This window comes from Neofelis nebulosa, chromosome 4 (assembly GCF_028018385.1).
Source record: "Neofelis nebulosa isolate mNeoNeb1 chromosome 4, mNeoNeb1.pri, whole genome shotgun sequence".
Taxonomy (NCBI): Eukaryota; Metazoa; Chordata; class Mammalia; order Carnivora; family Felidae; genus Neofelis; species Neofelis nebulosa.
The window spans coordinates 42,672,970-42,695,227 of NC_080785.1; the positions used below are offsets into that span (position 1 = coordinate 42,672,970).

At 42.2% G+C, this 22,258-nt stretch overlaps 1 protein-coding gene across 3 annotated transcripts in view; it reads left to right on the forward strand.

Moving 5' to 3' along the window:
* AOAH (acyloxyacyl hydrolase) overlaps positions 1-22,258 on the forward strand; it is a 174,814-nt gene that overhangs the window by 65,008 nt on the left and 87,548 nt on the right. For all 3 annotated transcript variants that reach the window (XM_058724586.1, XM_058724585.1, XM_058724587.1), the window contains exons 8-12: positions 6,099-6,159; positions 7,472-7,542; positions 8,447-8,495; positions 9,717-9,765; positions 11,894-11,988. In XM_058724586.1, coding sequence (XP_058580569.1) covers positions 6,099-6,159; positions 7,472-7,542; positions 8,447-8,495; positions 9,717-9,765; positions 11,894-11,988 — 325 coding nt within the window. The remainder of the gene's footprint in view (positions 1-6,098; positions 6,160-7,471; positions 7,543-8,446; positions 8,496-9,716; positions 9,766-11,893; positions 11,989-22,258) is intronic.

Genomic DNA, 22,258 nt, shown 5'->3' on the forward strand with positions numbered 1-22,258 from the left:
AGCACAGAGCCCGTTTCGCGTCTTCTGTCCCCTCTCCCTCTGCTCTTCCCCCGCTTATGCTCTCTCTCTCAAAAATAAACATTTAAACAACAACAACAACAAAACACTGTCCCGAATTCCCACGACCTCCTGTCTCCGTTTAAAATCCCATACCCCAGCTCTACTCTGAGTCTGAGGTTGTGCTGGGTGTCATAGGAATCACTGTCCAGAACTTTAAAAGATGGAACGGTGTGCTAAGAGGGTCACATAGTACACAGACGTTGCTCTAGGTGCTGGACATGGAGACTGCAAACATTTCCGTATCCAGTCCTCGCAATTCCACGAAGTAGAGATTGTTATTATTCCATTTCACAGTGAAGGACACTGAGTCTTAAAGAGATAGCTTCTCTCAGCAGCCAGGTGTATCTGGTCCTGCCTGGCTCTCCTTGTGAGGGCTTGGAGATGAATTGGGCTGCACATCTGGACTGAGAGGCTACAGTAGTTTCTTAGCGTAGCTGTAATAATATACCTACAAAACTGGACGGCTCAGAACAACAGAAATGTATCCTCTCTCAGTTCTCGAGGCTGGAAGTCTGAAAGCAAGGTGCTGGCAGGACTACTCTGAGACTCTGCTCCCTATGAGATTGCCTCCGAGATACTGGGTCAAATCCTTCCTTGCCTCTTAGCTTCTTTTTTTGGTATCTTTTTAAATGTTTATTTATTCTTGAGAGAGAGACAGAGTGTGAGTGGGGGAGGAGCAGAGAGAGAAGAAGACACAGAATCTGAAGCAGGCTGAGCTGTCAGCACAGAGACCATCATGGGGCTCAAACTTGTGAAACGGTGAGATCATGACCTGAGCCAAAGTCGGATGCTTAATGGACTGAACCCTCCAGGTGCCCCAGTTTGCCTCTTAGCTTCCGGTGGAGCCGGCAATCCTTGGTGTTCCTTCGCTTGCAGATGCAACACTCAGTCTCTGCCTCCAGCCTACATGGCCATCTCCCCTGTTTGTCCACCTTTTCCTTTTATAAGAACAGCAGTCGTATTGGATCAGGGTCCAGCCTAATGGTGTCATCTTAACTCATAATATCTACAAAGACCCTATTTCCAAGCAAAGGTCACATTCACAGGGACCCAGGGTTAGAATTTCAACATGACTCTTTGTGAACCTTCAACCTGTAATAAGAGGCACTTTTCCTACATTTCTCCATCCTTCATCTCATGAGTTTCATGGCAGCTAAATCCACTAAACATCTTCCCTCTGCTGTGAAATTTCCCCAGGAGAGGACAAAACTATCTTCTGACCTATATTCAAAGCTTCTTGGAGATCCAAGAGTTGAAAAACTTTTCCTGGTTCATCTGTCCACATGAGCTCCTGCAAGCCAGCTGTGCAAAGTGCTGGCCTGGGTCCCAGAAACAGTATCAACATGACTTTTCATGAATAAGGGTGGACACAGCACCAGGACGTGGGCAGTGGAGGGGAAATAGAAGACATGAAAGAAAATGCTGGAAGGCTGAGATGCAGCCAGCTCCCCAGGTACCCAGTCATTTCATCATGCCTAGATCTTGCTGAATTGAGACACCTGTCCCCTTCTTGCTGAAGGCATCATTGCATTTTCTATGTCAAACGTGGGCCAGCAGGACCCAAAGTGACAACTCTTCAATTGAACCACCTTTGAAAAATTGAATTCAAGAGCATCTGTGGCCAGGGATTTTCCTGGCCCAATTTAAAAGGGAAATTTTTCTTTTATGAAAAAGCAAAAGCAGGGTGTATTCTCTTTCTAAAAATCATTGTGCTTTGAATATAATTTGCACCAGAACACAATTTATTCAGTGCTTTATGGTTTACAAAGCACATTTAAATGCAGCCTCATTTATTCTTCAAAACAACCTGTGGCTCAGTAATAACAATAACTGAAAGTTGGATAACCGGACAGTAAGGTCTGTGCACCAGGAACTCTTGTCAATGCAACTTTACAAGGCAGATGGCATTATTTTCCCCTATCTAAAGAGGTAAAGTCTTTTTCCCAAGGTCATAGAGCTAGTAATAAATAAATCTGACATTTGAATCGGCAGCCTGATTGCAAAGGCCATTCTCAGAGCCACCCAATTGTCTGTCCCTTGACTCTTAGCCCTACTTTTAGATGAGCAAGTAGGTTCTAGCACACTGAGTGTCTGACCCACTAAGCACAGTGAGCAGGTGGTAGAGACAAGACCTACGTGTCTTCTACTAGATAATCCTTTGATAGAATCCCTTCCTGTAGGAATGCCTTCCTGTTCTGTGTCTCTCCCGCCTGCATCCTGTTTGGTCTAATGCCTGCCAAATACAGTGAGGTATCTCCACCGTGGGAAGTTCTCCAGCTCTGCTACTAGACGTTAGGCTCGCCCTTAGTACCCTGAACTCACCGGTGCCTGCTCCTGCATCAAGCTCTGGTACTGCAGCTTCCCATCAGGTTCCCACATACCCACAGCTCCTGGAGATCACAGACACCATTCTCAGCAAAACTTTTATCCTTGTACTTACCACAGTGCTTTGCAATTAGTAGGGCATAAGTCAAGAAAAGACACTATTTTAGGGGCGCCTGGGTGGCTCAGTCGGTTAAGCGTCCGACTTCGGCTCAGGTCATGATCTCGCGGTCCGTGAGTTCGAGCCCCACGTCTGGCTCTGTGCTGACAGCTCAGAGCCTGGAGCCTGTTTCAGTCTGTGTCTCCCTCTCTCTCTGACCCTCCCCTGTTCATGCTCTGTCTCTCCCTGTCTCAAAAATAAATAAAATGTTAAAAAAAAAAAATTAAAAAAAAAAAAAAAGAAAAGACACTATTTTATTGTGTAAGATACCAGACTACTACCTACCATGGAGACAATCAAGTTTTTTGTTGTTTTCGTTTTGTTTTGTTCTGGTCAGCATTGACAGTGCCTACATACTATTTTTTATCATAACAATGGCAAGTCAAGAGAGTCCCCTCTTAATAATCTCTTCTTTGTATTTAATTTCCATATGCATTAATCTGCATATGGATAATTTCACGTAAACATGGACAGACTATCCTATCCTATGTTAATTCCCTGTAGTTCATCATTATTTTCCTTGCCTTTTTTACTTGTTCCTTCTTCCCCATGACCTACTCCTTCCAACCATGTCAGTCCCCATCCCCACGACCAAGGTGAGCCATGGTGTATTCTTTCCTGGTTTTCTCTGCTCTCATTTCATCTTGCAGGGATGCGTGTAATGCAGCCACATGCATATGAAACTGACCCATTCCCAGCCCTGGAGTGCTGCCTGGGACTCAGTTGTGAGGCAGCTACACGTGGAAACTTTTTTTCTCCCTAGTTTGCTTTTGTTGTCATGCCCCAGTTTCATGAAATGCTTTTAGGGAGTTTGAACTTGAATAGCTATTCTATTATGTAATGAATAATATTCACCTGCAATTACAGTTGCTCACTGGATCAAGCCTGCTAGCTCAACAACTGGCAGTAATGAGCAATGGCTCTATTGGAAATGGATTTTACATTCGTCCCTGAGTGGGTGATTAGCTGCTCCAGCCAACAAGACCATTGGGTAGAATATTGTGTCCCTGGAAATCTGAAAGCCTGAAGAGGGTCCATGGATTGGATTTGAGATGGCTCCAGAAACTAAAATGTCATAAGAGCAGATGCCTGACTCCTGTTTGCCCAGCCCTAGAAACTATCCTTGGAATAACTGTTACCACTGCACAAAATAACAAAAAGAGCTCATGTTTTGTGAGTGCTTACCACATCCTTGGCATGGATCTTCACGCTTCACATGGACCAACTCACTTGGTCTTTACCACAGCTCTAGGAAGCAGACACGGATACTGGCCCCATTTTACAAATGAGAAAACACAGGTACAAAAGATGAAATGAATCTGTCTAAGGTTATATAGCATGTAGAGAGCAGACCTGGGATTCAAACCCAGAGAGTCTAATTTCAGAACCCAGAACTATGTTAAGAGGCTTCCTATGACTTTTCTTCTGGAACTCTGCTATGTTCTACTACATCTCTGCTAGAACATTCTTCACCCAATTACATGCTTTGAAAATGCTTTCACTTCCTCCCTTGTATAGTATTAGAAGTGTTTTCCCTTTTGGTGCACAACACTTTATAGCATTTTCTCCATCATACTGTAGTTATCTATTGATGCATTGTTTACTCCTACCCATCATTAAGCTCTTCTGGAAATATATTCTCCCCTAATATCTAGTATCATGTCTGGTGCACAGCAGAGACTCCAAAAATGCCTGTGGGATGAATGAATGAATGAATGAATGAATGTTCCAGCATACAACTAGACACCTGTAAGGATATATGAAGTATCAAATTTAGATACAGTTTTGCACAGGTAATGTTAGTGAGCGTCAAACAATGTCTTATCTAAAACCTTGGAGCCAGGTGTAATCGGAAATTCAGAATTTTCCGGATTTTAAGAAAAGTGACATATGGTGCATATACCTTACGTCACCTAACACTCTCAGTACCTTCTGAGAAAACACATTTGTATTTCAGCAGTGAAATGTATAAATATTCACACTAAGTAGGGTAAAGCCTATGAATTGCCTTCTACCAGTTCAGATCAAGTTTTCCACCAATGAATTTTCTGCAAAGTTAAAAAAAAACTGTTTTCATAGCTGTTTGGATTGGAGACTATGAATAAGAGATTGTGGAGTTTATATAAATTGCAGTTTATGCTACTTTGAATGACCAATCAACCCCCTTGTGTCTAGAATGTATGGTTTTGAGGGGCACCTGGGTGACTCAGTTAAACGTCTGACTTCAGCTCAAGTCACATGGTCCCTGAGTTCAAGCCCCGTGTCAGGCTCTGTGCTGACAGCTCAGAGCCTGGAGCCTGCTTCGGATTCTGTGTCTCCCTCTCTCTCTGCCCCTCCCCTACTCGGACTCTGTCTCTTTCTCTCAAAAATAAAATAAAAACATTAAAAAAATTAGAAAGTATGGTTTTGGTTAGTTACTTTGAGCCTTTAAAATAAGCAGATGAAGTTTAATTTAATGAATTCGCTTTCTAATTCTAGAGGCAACTCGTTGTTTCCTCAAACTCTCATCCTCAGGATGGCAAAAGGGTGGCAGACTAACTCTGACCTTTCACCTAACACCTTTCCCAGACTGAAAATATGACTGTTTGGGTCTATACCCTGTGTGTGTGTGTGTGTGTTCTTCTTTTCTCAACTAAAGACTACGATAGCTGTCCAAGAGGTACATGGGGGAAATATGTACATGGGGAAAAAGTACCGAGAGAGGCCTACCACCTAGACTTCTGGTGGGACCACCATCCCAGAGTTAATAAGACAGGCTCTGTGATACCAATTAGTCTCCGTGCTGGCTCTTGCTGAATCCATTTGCCTTGAGGCTCTCACAACTGCTGATTCAAAAGACCATTTAACAAATCTTGTAAAGGATCATGTTGCTTTCTACATTCTAGGCTCTAAAAATAGCCTCAGCCGGCCATATGATGGCACTACCCTGCTACCCCATAAGAGAGGGAAAGCAGTGTTTGCCCTGCAGAAGCTGGGACAAGTTTGGTAGGGAAGATGTAGGGGGAGAGCCTCACTTGGGGGAGGCCGTCTGTGGCTTTAGCATGAATTTGCTTGGTCATCAATCACATCAGAGTCTTTGGTTTCCGGGCTCATGAATGGGAGTGAACGTTGCCAGCTAAAGCGCCTCAAGATTCTTAGAGTTAGTGGTTTAAAAGAGTAGAATTTTAAGAAAAGACTTCCATCACAGAATGTGTAAAATGGCACAAATTCAATCTGTGGCGCTGAGCTCATTGGACCAAAAATGCAGTCTCCTTCTTTTCTGGGCATCTCAACCTCAATATCCCGTGTTCTCCAAAATGTTGATTCAATTGTTTCATTTCCCCATATGGGCCAAATTAATATCAGAGAGAAAATAGTTCTAATTAGGTGGAGAACAGAGATTGGCAAACTTTGGCGGGCACTCTTCCATATCATGGAGGCACTTAATTTTATTTTTAGAATGGACTTCTATCACACATACTCAACATAGCCATATCTGAAATGTCTCTGTTTGTTTTCACAAACATGGTTTCTTTTTTTTCTTAGCTCACCAGCTGTTTTGTTTTCTTTTTTCTAGAGCTATAAAAAATTCTGTGCCATTCAAAGATGTAGATTCAGACAAATACAGTGTTTTTCCAGTAAGTATTGTTAAGAGTAACCAGATGTTCATTAAATATTGTACTGCTTTCTACAAATATCTTTCCTTTAATAAGACAAGACTGAATTCAATTTGAATGTATTAATTATTTGATAATGCACTATTTTATGATTTTTATGCACTTTTTTGTCATCTTAATAATACATGAACCATCAGAGTGGGTCTTAGGCTGAGGCTGTTTTTTGTCTCCTGAAGCCATTCCCAGCTGGGTGTTTCAGTTATTTTGAAAGGTGTTGAGAATTATTTAGGAAATTCTTAAGCCTACTTTTAGAGCATGCGTGTGTGTGTTTATGAGTGTGTACATGTTTGACTTAGAGCACATTGGGTATCAGGATGTTCGCTGTGAAAGCAAACAGGCAAGTAACAGATGTAACTCCCCAAAGTTGGTGGGATTCTCAGATATGCTACCTGGGAATGGGGTAAACAAAAACATTGTTTGACATTATCATGACTCTTGATTCTTTCAAATCAAGGATCAAGGCAGGTCAATCACATAATAAATCCACACAATTAGCCAGTTTTGTTAGAGATTTTGAAATTGTCCAGTAAAACAATTCATCATTTGACCAAATAAAAAAAAATTGCTTTGGAGGCTAAGAAGATTGGTGATTAATAAAGTTCAGAGAGTTGGACATTCCTGCTGTTTGTGGAAGTGGACACACACACACAAACACATGCATGTTCATATATACACGTGTGTACAGCATGCATCCACATAACCGCACCTGTGAGTACACACATGCCCACATACATACACATTCACACACTTACACTCCCATGCTCTCATGTATGGCACACACCCAACAGCACATCCACACCCACTCACACACACACTACCTGGTATTAGCCCTGGTCACCTCACACAGCATGTCTTAGCATATTAATCTTCATTTTCTTTTTCTTTTTTTTTTTTTTTTTAATTTTTTTTTTTTGTCAACATTTTTTATTTATTTTTGGGACAGAGAGAGACAGAGCATGAACGGGGGAGGGGCAGAGAGAGAGGGAGACACAGAATCAGAAACAGGCTCCAGGCTCCGAGCCATCAGCCCAGAGCCTGACGCGGGGCTCGAACTCACGGACCGCGAGATCGTGACCTGGCTGAAGTCGGACGCTTAACCGACTGCGCCACCCAGGCGCCCCAATCTTCATTTTCTTAGTAATCTCTAGTGTTCCTAGACTGCATGCAAATTAAAAATTGCACATGTCAGTACCCCTCAGACAGCTCTGACTGTCCTTCCTCATGGATAATAACAGTGGAAATGACCCTTCCTGTGTGTGCTCTTCAATTTCAGACGCTGAGGGGCTATCACTGGCGAGGGAGGGATTGCAATGACAGCAACAAGATGGCATACCCGGGCAGGAGGTACGTCTCTGCTGGTCACTGATTTGGAAAATTACCTTCTATAAAGGAGGCCTGAGGCGTAATCCCATCCCCAGCCTAAGGGATTTGTATTTACAGAGACAAGGGACCTCCCTGTCCCTACTGAAGTAAAGCTCAGTGAGGAAAGAACAGCATTTGTTCATCATCTGTCCAGGAAATGCTCATCGGGCACCTGCTAATTGTCAACACTCTGCCTCATGTTGGGCAGTAAACAAAATGGCAGAAGGGCCTCCTCTCACGGAGCTTACCGTCTAGTGGGAGAGAGAAGCAAGGCAGCAGGCTATGGTGGACATGTGTCTGGCCTTCTGCACGACTTCTGCATACAGGACTGAGCCCAGAAACAGCAGCCTCTCCCCCTAGGAGTGAGGACAGAGGTCCTGTGAATGGAGAGCATGTCACATTTTAGTCCCAGGTTGATGTTCAAAAACTGGATATGACAAAAAAAGGGGGGGCGGGGATACGCCAATCTTCATTTTAGCTGTGATTACAGAGCCAAAGCATTCAATTTACCAGATGTGTGGGATTTTAGAGGCATCACTGTAATGGCTTCGCCTATGTAAATAAGGCGGACGGCAGATTCATTCACTCTGCCCATCAGCACTGTTCTACAACAACACAGTGCATGAATATAGGCTGTTGTTAAAAGGCTGGATTTGGTCCAGGGTGCCCAGAAAATATCCAAAATCAAGATCATGGCAACAAGGCCAAGTGGAGGCTTCTGTGTGCCACTGACAATAATGTGTGTCACTCCTCTTTGAAGAACCTGTTGTCTATCGGTGACACTTCATTAAGCACTCATTTACTCATTCATTCATTCATTCATTCAGCTAACATTCGCAGAGCAACAAGTATATGCTGAAAACCAATGTTGATGTTTTCTTCTTAGGCCAGATAACTGGGATGTACATGAGGATTCAAACTGTAATGGCATTTGGGTAAGCAACTAAATTCAAATTTAACCCTGTTCTCTTGCTTTCTGCCCTCCTTAAAAACCTATTGGCTTTAGTCAGACCTAAAGAAGGAGGTGACAGACAAAAGCAAATCTTTTTCTGCAACTTGAAAGAGGAGGATAGACTCCAATCGCACATGATGTCAGTGATGGGATGAGAGTTGAGGGTCTCTCAGTCAAAGCCCCGTTAAGCTTGTCTAAGATCACCCACCGCTAACCCCTTTATTCTGTGTTCAGTCATAGGACATTAAATAAAGAATGCTGTTACCAAATGGCGACCCAGCTATTGGAGCAAACCTCTTGCTGCCACCACGCCATCCAGCCATTTCTTTTCTGTCTCATGAACCTAGCCAGGCAGGGTGGAAACTCCCCTGTAGTTATCCCACTACCCACCTCTTGAGGCATCTAATGCTGGTGCTCCAGTTCTCTACGAATATCAGATTTTCAGCTTTCAGGCAGAAAGAGGGAAGAAAAGAGGAAGGCCAAGCACTTACCTGAGAACAACAATGGCAGCAGCCCCACGTTTTGTGAGGTCTTAAGCTAATATAGGATTTGAGAGTCCTCATGAAGGAAAAGAATACCAAAATACAAAATCAAGTATGAAAGTACATAATTAATTAGAACAATAGAAGAAAGCCCAACCAAGTACTGGAGTCTTGGAAATTCAGGTCCCTTGGAAATGGTAGGATGTGCAGCAGCATCCCTGGCCTCTACCCACTAGATGCCAGTCTCTCCCCCTCCCCCTGTTGTGACATGTCTCTAGACATTGCCAAATGTCCACAGGGGGTGGGAGTGGGGAGGGATCCAGCCCTGGCAAAAATCGCTGTTCTGGAAGCATCAGTCCTTAGGAAGTGGAGATGTCAGGACACTTAGAGCTCCAGCTCAGAGACTGCAGAATACACACTGACCTTGTGGCCCCATCACCCGGTGGGTCCACAGCGCCCCCTCGCGGTCACACTGCAGCACTCCAGACGCTGCCCTGAATCTGCTAGTCCCGCTTCTGGATCCCTCCTCATTCCTGCCCCAGCTCCTTAAAGCCCACCTCATTTACACAGTGTTGCTACGTTGAATTAAGGGCTCAAAAGACATTAATGGGTTTTATCCACCGATTTTCTTTGTACTTTTTAAAGCCATTAGGGAAGGCCTCAGTGTATGCGTCTCATAAATCTTAAAACAAACAGCTAATCTCATCATTTCTCTTTTAAAGGGTGTTGATCCAAAAGATGGAATTCCATATGAGAAGAAGTTCTGTGAAGGTATGAATTGTAAATTCGTGTGATTATTACAACAGGACACTTTTCTAGAGTGAGTCAGATTGAAGGGAGCAGACCACCCAAAGTGAGGAAATGCCTGATGCTACAATTTATTTTTTTTTTTTAATTTTTTTTTCAACATTTTTTATTTATTTTTGGGACAGAGAGAGACAGAGCATGAACGGGGGAGGGGCAGAGAGAGAGGGAGACACAGAATCGGAAACAGGCTCCAGGCTCCGAGCCGTCGGCCCAGAGCCCGACGCGGGGCTCGAACTCACGGACCGCGAGATCGTGACCTGGCTGAAGTCGGACGCTTAACCGACTGCGCCACCCAGGCGCCCCATGATGCTACAATTTAAAGTTGACCATTTGACCTTTATTTTCATGAGAAAATCGGAAAAAGACATGAACAAGATTGCAGAAAATGGAGAGAGGATCTAGAAAAAGCAAAACTGAATTTGTTTAACTGACTCCTTTATGTGGGGATTGGAAACCATAACGATCAGGCCAGAAAGGGCTGTAGGAGAGTACAAGGTAACTGAAGTCTAGCGCTTCTGCAAATAAGAAAACAAATAGAGGTGATCATTTCTCATATTCTTCATGTCCTTCTCAATAGACTACAAGGTCAGACATCCAGGCTTATACTGACTGAGTCCCTGTGTCAACTGGGCTAAAGATTCGTATCTGGGTGACTTGAGGGAGACCTCCAAGTTACAGCCATTGAGAGTTCCCAAAAATAGCTGAGCAAAAGCTCTGCATTCTAAAGCCCAAATTCCCCAGACATCTGAGCTACCAGTACTGTTAGGAGAAACCTATAATCACTGACACACTACTGAAAATATGCTCCTGGTGATACCTAAAGTATCTCAAACAATACCCTCTGGTAGCACCACTTTTTATGTTTATGCAATGCTTTTCCATAAAACTTAAAAGCATTTCAATCATTTGTTCATTCACTCATTCATTCATTCATTCATTCATTCATCCAACATATATTTCCTGAATACCTATTCCTATTCTGCACCAAGGCTATACTATACTTGGCTCTGAGTTTTCCTGGGCAAACGTGATACAGTCCTTGACCTCAATCAACTTAGTCTAATTGTCTTTAAAATCTCAGAGGGGTAGAAAGGGAATAGAAAATGTAAAGATTCAGTGCATAGTTTGCAGTTTAGAAATGTTTATTGGATGAATAAACAATGAATGCACAAATGACAAATAAATAAACAAACTCAGATCTAAGCGAAAGATCTTCATGTGAGGCTCTGGGATCACTGTGGGAAGCCTCTTGGACACCCCACATCCCAAGCCCTCCTGGATGTCCTGGACCTTCTCAGTCCAGGTGCTCAGTCACTCAGCATTCAGTCCGAGAGCTAATTGTCACCGATGCCCAAGATAAGGAGCCACTGAAATGAGGCTAGACAATCCTCCAGCATGATTTGGGGGATTTGGAGCTAGGGGAGAGAGGCGTCCCTGACTCTGGGAGGCATCAGTTGATTCTTTCAGCATCTTAAGGGATTTAAAAGAGTACATGCATCACCCACAAGTAAATGGATTGTGTAGATGGGCCTCAGAAGCAGATTAAGTGATTCCTAACCTCCAAATAGGCCTGCGCAGGTACCTTTTTATGTTCATCTCCCATGAATCAGCCAGGATTGTCCATCCAGTGCTGTTGTGTACATGGATTAAGGGCTTTAAAAGACCATAACATTTTTGAAGAATCAAAATTGCTCCATGATAAGAGGAATTCTTCAAATGAATTATAACAGAATTCAAGAGAGCAATTTCCAAAACTAAAATTTAGGGTGTATTTCTGAGTTCAGATAAAGTTTTGATTTATTTATTCATCCATCCTTCACTCGTGATGTTGCACAGCAGTTTGTTTTATGCTGAGCTAGGAAACACACCTGCATCTGTACAGCTTAGCTAGCAGTTCTGATGGCCTAGAAATCTCATTCAGCTCCAAAATGTGATCTCTCTCACTCCCCAACACTTGAAAAGCGGCAATGCATCACTGTTATGATGCTCTGTGCATGAAATACACACCAGGGTATCTAGTCTCCTAACCACCCAATCTGGAGGCTCAAACTACTCGAGTGCATAAATAATGCAAATAAATTGTCCCACCCAGGTTCACAGCCCAGGGGAATCATTTTGCTAGGAGACTCAGCAGGGGCTCATTTCCACATCTCTCCCGAATGGATCACAGCTTCACAGATGTCTTTGGTAAGTAATTTTGGCAGTAATCATCCCGGATGTGCTGGCCTTTGTGTTTGCTCCCCCTTGCTTTCTGTAAATGGGATGCCAACTCCAAACAGGTGCAAATTTCCCTCCTCAGCAAAATCTGCTATAAAAGGCACATCCACAGCCATTTCAGCTCAGTTCATTTCAAACAATGTGATAAGAAATGTGAGGGCATTGTCACCACAGGTTCATAACAAGAACTATCCTGTCCATTAGAGAAGGGGGATGATGCCCCGCCAGGTGGAAAGGAAACTTCGGCACAATGGGGAAGCCCTTGTCATATGGCCATCTCTGGGTATGGTTCCCTTTTTCCTCTCCTGGAACCCTGAAACTCTGATTCAGAGAAATTAAATTACAGGAATTATAAATTCTTTCTTGACCTCTTCTTCTCAGAAGAAGCCCTCCCTTTGTAAAGATGAGCAGACAGGGAAACATCTGGACATATAAAAAAAATGCTCGTGATCTCAAAAGAAGAGTGCTCTTTTGAAAAAAAGCTTGCTATAGGAGAGAGAGTGACATTTTGTAAAATATTAAATTCAGGTTCTCAACAATAGTCAAGAGAAGATTGTACACATGAAAAAGGAGCAATTTGAGATCAGGAAAGACTACTTTTGGGAGAAAGAACAGTAATTACCTGATGTGAGAATCCAGTGGTAACACTGACTAGCAAGTTGGACAATGCAAAAAGTAAGATAGGCAAACCAGCCCACCGGCTGGGCAAATTCTGGAACTCAGAAAAGAGGCATGCAGGATGGGTTCTGGAGATCGAATAGGAACCCCAAAAAAGAGAACACATCAGCCAGAGAGGAAGTGGTGACAAAATAAATAATAAAAGATAACTTTCCTGAGTTGAGAGAATCCTTGTCTTCAATCCCAAACCTGCACTGAGCACCAGGCCAAAGTATCAAATAGACCATCTCTTTACCATGTCTTGTTTTTTCTTTTTTAATTCCAAATATAAAGAAACATCTTGCGATCATTCTGCCCCAAAACAACAACAACAAACAGGGTACACAGTAGGAGGAAAAAATCCTTTTGGCATCAGACTTACCTCTCAATTCTAAGCTTCAGAAAATAGTGGAGTGGTTTCTATGATGTTTTGAGGATTGTGTGTGAAAAAGGCCCTAACTGCCAAGATATTGTTTGTTCTTACATGAGGGCCACAGAAATTTATTCTCAGTTTTTCAAAGATTCAGAAAACAACAGACATATGCCCTTCTGAAAAAACAAATTATTTTAAGAAGTATTCCAGATTACCATTCCAGATATTACTAGATTTCATTATATAACATTTTCAAATGTATGCAATGTCAAAAAATCCATAAAGTTAAAAGAAATGAAAAACTAGGACAAATTTATAAAATATAAGGCAACATTTAAATCCCCTAATAACAAACAGTTCCTGCATGGAAATAATAAATTTTATTTTTTAATAATCAAGAACATAACCACTAAATAGAAAAATAGTTTCAATGGAGTATTACTTGGCCATCAAAAAGAATGAAATCTTGCCATTTACAAGTACGTGGATGGAACTAGAGGGTATTATGCTAAGTGAAATTAGTCACAGAAAATCAAAAATCATATGAATTCACTCATATGAGGACTTTAAGATACAGAACAGATGAACATAAGGGAAGGGAAGCAAAAATAATATAAAAACAGGGAGGGGGACAAAACATAAGAGACTCTTAAATGTGGAGAACAAACAGAGGGTTGCTGGAGGGCTTATGGGAGGAGGGATGGGCTAAATGGGTAAGGGGCATTAAGAAATCTACTGAAATCATTTTTGCACTATATGCTAACTAACTTGGTTGTAAATAAATAAATAAATAAATAAACATCCATGCAAAAGAAAAAAAAGAAAAGAAAAATAGTTTCATCTTTAAGAATAACAAAAGAAAGACAAATTAAAACAGCAATGGAATATCATTTATCATCTGTTAAACAGATAAAGATTAAAAAATGATAAAGGACTAGTTTCACCAAAAATATAGTGAAATGGAGATGTTCATTCACCAACAGTGTTTATGTTGCTAGAACTTCTCTGAAAGGCAATTTGATAATACATATAAAGTGATATTAAAACATTTGTGATTTGGACCATTAATTCTATATTTGGAAATTTACCTCTAAAAATGATCATTCGCCAAAGAATCTATATACATGTATTCATCAAAGAATTACTTTTAAGAGCAAACATGAGAAAAAAAAAATTTAGAAATAAAAAATTAAAAAAACAGAAAATAATTAGAAGGTTGTAGATTGGTATGTTAACACTGGTATCTTTGGATCGTAGAACACTGGGTAACTTTTTTTCTTATTTTTCTTCAGTGGATTTGTACTTTGTATGTACCAAATATTGTAATCCAAGATTTGGGGGATTGTTGTGTTTTGTTTTGAGCAAATAGCTAAAGAACACCAAAGTACTGCTTTGTTAATACTTGTAAAAGCCCTCTGAGGTAGGTATTGTTAGAACGTAACTTCACTGTACAGATACTCAGAGAGGTTGAGTAGACTGCCTAAGGCCACACAGCCAACAGGTGGAAGAATCACTTCCTGTCATTGTCATCTTGAACAAACCACGTAACCAGAAACTCTATAAATGATGGTAGGAACAATCTCAGGCAAGGCCATACGGCTTCAGTGATCTGAGGGCTGTGCAAACGCTTTGGAGATCTGTGTTAGATTCAACCCAAATAAAAAGGAGATTGACGTGCACTCATGTAGGGCAGTGGTGGCAGCTAAGCAAACTGGTCCATGTTTTGGTGCTTGTCCTCCTTACCCCACACCCAGGCCTCTGGAGGCTGAGGTGAACGGTGCCTCTCACCTTGGGTTTCTCCTGGAAAGAACGGCCTCTCACAAACTCTCACCAGAACTGGCAGCTCGTTCTGCAGTGTGCTAAATTTCTGCGGAAGAGAAAGACCCGCTGAGAAGCCACTTTAAAAGAAATCACTCTCAAAAGCCCAGCAGCTGGCCCCATCCTGGAGTTCTGACAATTGGGATTTGAATTGTAACATTTTTTAATCTGGGATTTGCGACAACAAACTGATTTGAAATCCTGCAACTTGGCATTTGTCGGTTGGGGTTCAGGTTATGGGTATGCCCTGCTTTCTGAAAGTTTGTTTTATGCCTCTTTGCCTTTACAGAAGACCTATATTAGTCCCCTTTTCTTGCCAAGCAAAAGAAATCTAAAGAAGATTTTCACTTTCACGAAAAAAGCTGTTACCATACTAACGTAGGTCTTTGAGAAAAGCAATGTGGCCTAACTTGAGCTTTGGGAACACTCCGCTTTTGGATAGCCAGGGAAACCTGTAGTTCCCACCCCATCCCCTGTCATGTTTTAGCAATAAATAAGTAGTGTTGAGAAACGACCATGAGAATGACAATAACATAGAGCTGATGTGGAACACAGATCGGGCATAATAGTAATTGGGATTCATGAATCTCACCAATATGTTGATAATGCGTTGAAGCTAGGGACAACACTACAGTTCTAGTGTCATTTTGTCACCTTGTCGTCAAGCCTCTGATGTTCTAGTGTTCTTAGAAGTTCTCCCTAGGTTAACATTCTTCTTCAAGCTAAAATTTAGCACAGTCATTCCAAGCCTGAGCCACTTCTGTGGAATGCCTTTTATATGATGGAAGATGTGACAAGAATAAAAGAGAGATTTTGCTTAGAAAGTTAGCATTAAAAATGAAGATTTATCAAAATATTATTTCTCAAAATAATACTGTACAAACCACCCCAAGTCTCAATGTCTTCCAACAATCCACATTTCTTCTCACTCGCACATCTGTGGGTTGTCTAGAGTCAGCTGTCCTAACTTAGACTCTGTTGGTCTTGGCTCCAAGCTAAAGATTGGGTCTAGGTCTGTTCCACGTGTCTCTCATTTTTCCTGGTTTTTCCTAGAATCTATCCAGAACATATTCTTTTTATGGTAGTGGCAGAAATGCAAGAGGGCAAGGCCCCCTACACAAATACATTTGCTGTATCATGTCCACCATCAATGTATTGGTCAAAGCAAGTCACACGGCCATGCCCAAGATAATGGGGAAAGAAGTATATCTTCCCAAAGAGAGAGACAAAAGAAAGTAAATATTTGTAGTATTGATTTTGTCTAATTATAAATGTTAAACATTCAATGGAGAAAAATAAGCAAATATAGAAATTATTAAGAAATCATTAAAATTCTCCTTAATTCTACCACCCAGAGAGAACCATTTTAACACTTTGGAGTATCAGATTGGTTTTTAAAAGTATTCTTTCAATATTATTCTTATTGGGGTAAAAAAAGAAGATTTAAAGTCAATATTAGAACCAATTTTGAGAGGTTAAAAAAAAAAATCCCCACCATCTTAAATTTAGAAGTATTTTTCCTCTCCTTCCCAGAACTCCACCCTCACTACACACACACACACACACACACACACACACACACACATTATGTAGTCACAAGAGTAGCAAGTATGCAATTGGCCATTCTTCTTTCTTTCAATTAGCACTAATTATAATCATTTTCCTACATTGCTACTTAGTCTTTACATTCATTATATTTGTCAGGGTTCTATAGTATCCTTTTCAGTATACAAGCCATAATCTACTGAACCATCTGTTCATGACTGGATATTGAGCTGATTCATTTCTGGGCTACTATGGATCACACTTCTCTTAAAAAAAAAAAAAAGCTTCTCATTTTTATTTATTTTTAAAAAAATTTTTTTTAACATTTATTCATTTTTGAGAGAGAGAGAGAGAAGGAGAGACAGAGTGTGAGTGGGGAGAAGGGCAGAGAGGGAGGGAGACACAGAATTAGAAGCAGGCTCCAGGCTCTGAGCTGTCAGCACAGAGCCCAATGCGGGGCTCAAACCTATGAACTGCAAGATCATGACCTGAGCTAAAGTCAGATGTTCAACCAACTGAGCCACTCACGCACCCCCAAAAAACTTCTCATTTTTAAAACCTATTATCTATGCAACCTCCTCATTTGCACAGGGAGTCAGAGTATGCATGAGTACTGTGCCTAGCAGACATCCATGAGGTATGTTGAGTTCTGATGTCTTGTGTTTTGATTGTTTGGCTTTTGGATTTTTTTTAAATTAATTTATTTATTTTGAGGTGGGGGGGCAGAGAAAGACAGGGAGAGAGAGAGAACTCCAAGCACCCTCTGCACTGATAGTGACGCCGGCCTTGATTGCACGAACTATAAGACCATGACCTGAGTCGAAATCAAGAGTCGGATACTTAACCGACTGAGTCACCCAGGCACCCTGATTATTTGGCTTTTAATGCTTGTGGCAAGTAAACAAAATGTCACCAAATACTAACCTGGGACCTGCTGCGTGCCAAGCCGTGTGATAGGGGCTAATGACACAGAGGTGAAGAAGATGGAAAGAACCAGGTCTTCAGAGGGCTTCAGGCCTTGGGGGGAAATGCAGACCAGCAAATTCCAGAGCTGCTGTGATGTATACACACTCCCCACACCCAAGGAAAGAAGGAATTCAGGCAGTTTGGTCCTAGCAGTGAGGAGTGTGCTAGCAGCAGAAAGAGCACACGCAAATGCTCACAAGTAAGAGGGTTCAGCATTCTGGGAAGTTTAGTGTGGCGAACTAGAGGGTAAGTGGGAGCAAGGTGGAGAAGGTACGAGAAGAGTCTAGGAAGGTGCATAAGAGCCAGATCTCAAAGGCCCTTGAAGCCACATTAAGGAATTCAGAGTTTATCCTGAAGGCAATAGGAAGCCACCAAAGGGTTTTTAACTGAGAAATAGTAGCAGTCTTATTTGAATTTTAGAAAAATCACTCTGATTTCAATAGCAGGATGGATTGGATTGGGAGGAAAACAGGAAAGGAGACCAGCTAGTTGTTCATCTTCTAGTGAAAGTGTCCTAAGCTACAAGAGTACAATGGGGAAGAAAAGAAAAGGACAAATGCAGAAGTTATCTGGAATTAACAGTGGACATGTATTTTTCTCATACCCTTCCCACCCTGTGGACTTTAGAGCCAGCTCCTGAAGAGACCACCCTCCAGAGCCAGTGTCCCACCTGGCTGGGCTTTACTCAGGGCTGTTCAGGCATCCCTGCATCTGGAAAGACTGCCTCACTGACTTCACTCCTCTAATGCAGATCTTCCCTAGAGGGTCAAAGCCAGCTTTTGAAGACTCTTCTGGAAGAGTCTGTCCCCCTAAGAAATTTCTGGTGCCTCTGGTTCTTCTGCACCATACCCCCAACCCCTAATGGTTATGGTGAACTTGTAATTTGTTGTCCAAACCTAAGAGAAGAGGGGTCATGACTGATAATTATATGAGGACAATGGGCATTGACCTAGATTGGTCCAGACAAATTGGGATGTATGGCCACCCAACTGATAGCATGAGAGCCATGTATGAAACTGACACCTTGAGTCAAGAGCAAGTGCCCAGAGGGGCATTTCCAGCCCCTAAGTTATCTCTATTTAAAGTAATTTTGGACCTTGAATCAGATCTGAGTTCGAGTCCTAGCTTAGCCACTTATCCTTTCTGAAATTAATTTCCTCATCTAAAAAATATAAATAATGATGACTATCTCATCAGAAATTTGGGATAGTTTTATAATAGGATATTACAAATTGGGCTATTTATTTCTACCTAAGTTTCAACTGAGGCCCCAACTATTCCCGCTTTCCACAGGACATACAAAAGAAGGGAGTGAAAATCATTTCTGCAACCTGTAGCTTAAGGCCCAACCTCGGAGGTCTATGAGTTGAGGCAGGGAATGGCTGGCGTCAGCATGGCAGTGGAGCTCAGCTCTCCCCTTGGGGGAAGGGTGAACATGTTTTCCCCTCAGTGTAGGTGACCACTAGCAGACTCAGATAGCTGTCTCCAGAGACTGGGGTCACAAGGGCTGGTGTCTGACACTCTCGTGAATGATGTAAGCATGGTGACTGAGGCAACAAGATAGAAAGAGTGTGTGTCCCGGGGCAAGAATGTGGACCCCAGGAAGGGAGAGCCAGCCTGGATTATTAAAAATCCTGGAGATCGCCTGCAGATGATTTCACTGTGGAGGGTAACCTCCAGATGACCAGGGCCTGGAGCATGAAACCTAAAAGACTAGATGGGGTTAGGAGAATGCACTAGCTGCCTGTGAGGTTAGTCCCATGTTCCTAGCAGGGCCTCTCAGAGCCCTCGTTATAGGGAGCCAGCTTTGGACATCTGCCCAACCAGAAGAATCATATCTGATTGTACCTCTTCTCCCTCCGCCCACCACCCTCTGCGGTCAGAAGGTTCAGCCATGAATTATTCATTAATTCATTTGACAATAACAATAAGAAATACATCAATATAAATGGCATATTTTTATGACATAACTTTATTTTCCAAAACAAACAACAAAATAAGTTAGAAGAGTAGTTTTCTTTCCCACTTTTGTGAATCTCTTTGATATCTGCCTATAGACAGCTGGATCCCTATATCTGCTTCCTGTACCCTCATGAGTGAAATAAAAGTGAAAGTGAGAAAGGCAAATCAAGTCTCAGTATTATGATGAAAATAGTGTGCTCATGAACTCCTGGTGAGGGTCTCAAAGGTCCCCAGTGATCCCCCAGACCGTATTTTGAGAACCATTGTCACAGTTTTCCTACTGCTTCTAATGTCCAAATTTTGAGGATTTACAAAAGAAAGAAGTGGTTGTGGAGTACTGCAGTGGTTTTCCAAATTCTTTACATCTATAAATGCCAGGAAAGAGGTACTCTAAGATAAAATGTTTTAGGGTAAAATGGGACTCCTTCAGCATAGTGTGGACTAGCCTCTCAACCCAAGATTTCCAGAGCATATTAGAATGTGTGAGATTCCCCAAGAGAGTGTCCACTGAGAATGCACCCTCTGCCCATGGGTCTAACTGTTTGAGAGTCTTTTAGTAATGTCACCACAAAGGAAGAGAGCCCCCAAACTTTTGGCTAATTCAGCAGATGGAGCCTTGGGTTTCTAGTCAGGGTCAGAGGCAACATTTAGCAGGGACCAATCAGGAAAATAAAAGCATTCCAACCGAAGGGATTTAATACAGGAGACTGGCTACACTGGAGTTGCATTTCATACACACAACTGATTACATAGGTATTAGAACTCAAAGGCAGTTTCTGAAGAGATTAATCATTGCTGACACCAAAGCTAGGGAACAAAAAGGAAGATGGGATTTTACCAGAAGCTAGAGGAAGGCGTGTGACTGATGCCTTGAATCTCAAGGTTCCTCGGGTAAGGAACTGTGGCATACAACCAGCTGTGTGGCCTCACTCAGGGCTCGACAGTGGGAATAGGTACCATCAACCAACACCCTTCAGGACCCCACGTTTTTGGTGCCCTGGCTTCCTCTCCTGTGCCAAGGAATACATCATATAATCTGGAAAGAGAGGGAAGTGCTGTAGAAACCCAATTACTCATTGTTTCATAATTCTGCCCTTTATGAGACTTCAACATTTCTTGGCCTTTGCTTCCCTAAAAGCAGAAAACACTGCTGCAAATACATCACCCCATCCCAACTGTGCCTATGGAAAGGAATCCACAGTGGTGGGTATCTTTCCTGCCACAGCCTCCTCTTCTCCGCCCTTCTTGCCATCCTCTAGTTAAGCAGTGTGGCACCCGAGAGGCCTGTTTACAGCTAATTAGATTAGGAGTGTGTTCATCTGGAAAGATATTTGTAGTTCAATAAAGAGAGTGTGAAGAATCACCCTACTGGTTCCGCATAAACAAAGGTTCTGAGCCTCATTCGGCTGAGGGCAGAAAGCTGGTTTTTCCCCTCCTCCCTCCTTAAACAACCCTAGCTTCTCTCCGAGGTGTCCTAGTAGTCAGATCCAGAATAAGCTTCCCATGCTACAGGAAAGATCTCAACTTAGAAAGATTGCAAAGAAAAACGAGTGGATTTGAAAACACTTTCGTGCTTTTTTTTTTCCTTCAAAGGAAAAACATTCACTGCTTGAGATGTTTTGTTGAGAACGGAAGGGAGGCAGAGAGATCATCAAGGCCAGCATTAGATGCTGCCCTCCTGCCTCTTCCCCATCTGTTCGAAAATTATTTCCAAAATATTAAATGCTGCATTTCACTGAACCAGAATTGCGTGACGGGTTGGGGCTGGGGGAAAGAGGAGGGAGAAGAGATTCTGAAATACAATTTCCCAAATGTTTATGTTGCTAGTGAAGGCTGTTGCCTGTACTATTATAAAATCTTAGCACGACCCCCGGCAGGCTGTTGTCTGTAGGGTAAGTAGGCGCAGATTGAATTTCGTGCTGTGTCAAGGACAAAATGAATCCTTAATCTGGCTGCAGAAAATGCATATTCACCCAAGAGCAAAGCGGCTCCAGTCTTTCAAGCCCACATGTGCTTCATTGGACTCTTTGAGATGAGTGTGTAGATCAAGTTTGGTTGACCTTTATTAGCCCACAGACCGCACAGGCAAGTATCAAAGCTCTCACCCTGACTCTCCCTAACCTGCCCTGCTTCCTGCTCTCTGGATTTAACAGTGAGCCCAAAGCTTCCATTAAGCATAAAGGCTGATTTTCATGGTGCACATAAAATATGGAAATTCTACCTCGGCTAGATTCATGTCGACTCCAGAAATACTTAAGAATTAGAGTACTTTATTATTATTATTTTTTCAAGATGAGGAAAGACTGTAGTTCAGTAAAATTGGACAAAATTATATTTTCTGCTCCTCAGACATCTTGCCAGCTAGTAGATTAAAGATGCTAAGCAGTGAGAAGAGAAGCCTCAATTCTAGTTACTCCTCATTTATTCTGCCCGAAAAAGAGAGTTGTATTCACCATGGTGAATTCTTTTCTCCAGCAGCTATCAGGCCACAAGAGACAGAGTGTTCTATTCCCATTCTCTGTTCACGGGCACAGGCCAGACGGGCTCTTGCCTTGAGGCCGGATCAATGTAATGCCCTTTTCTTCCCACTCAAGGTGAGCCTTTGGGGCTCTTACCTGCCAGCAAAGTACGATGCTGTTGCAGGCTCATTCTTCTGAAAACATTTGTGATCTTAGCCCTCACTGCCTTCTGCAAGAATTGAAAAGACAAACACCCGGGGTTAGGAAAAACTATAAGAGGAAATTATTTTAAGCATCGTACTTCTGAAAGGCATTTATAATTACTCAGCCCATATGCCTGCTCTCCCAGCACATTAGATGGAGATTTGCTCAGAGAGAGGCAGCATGAGTCGGTAAACACCTGTGTGATCCAGCGTGCTACGAAGACTAGATGTAATTTCTTGCCCCCTAGTTAATTATA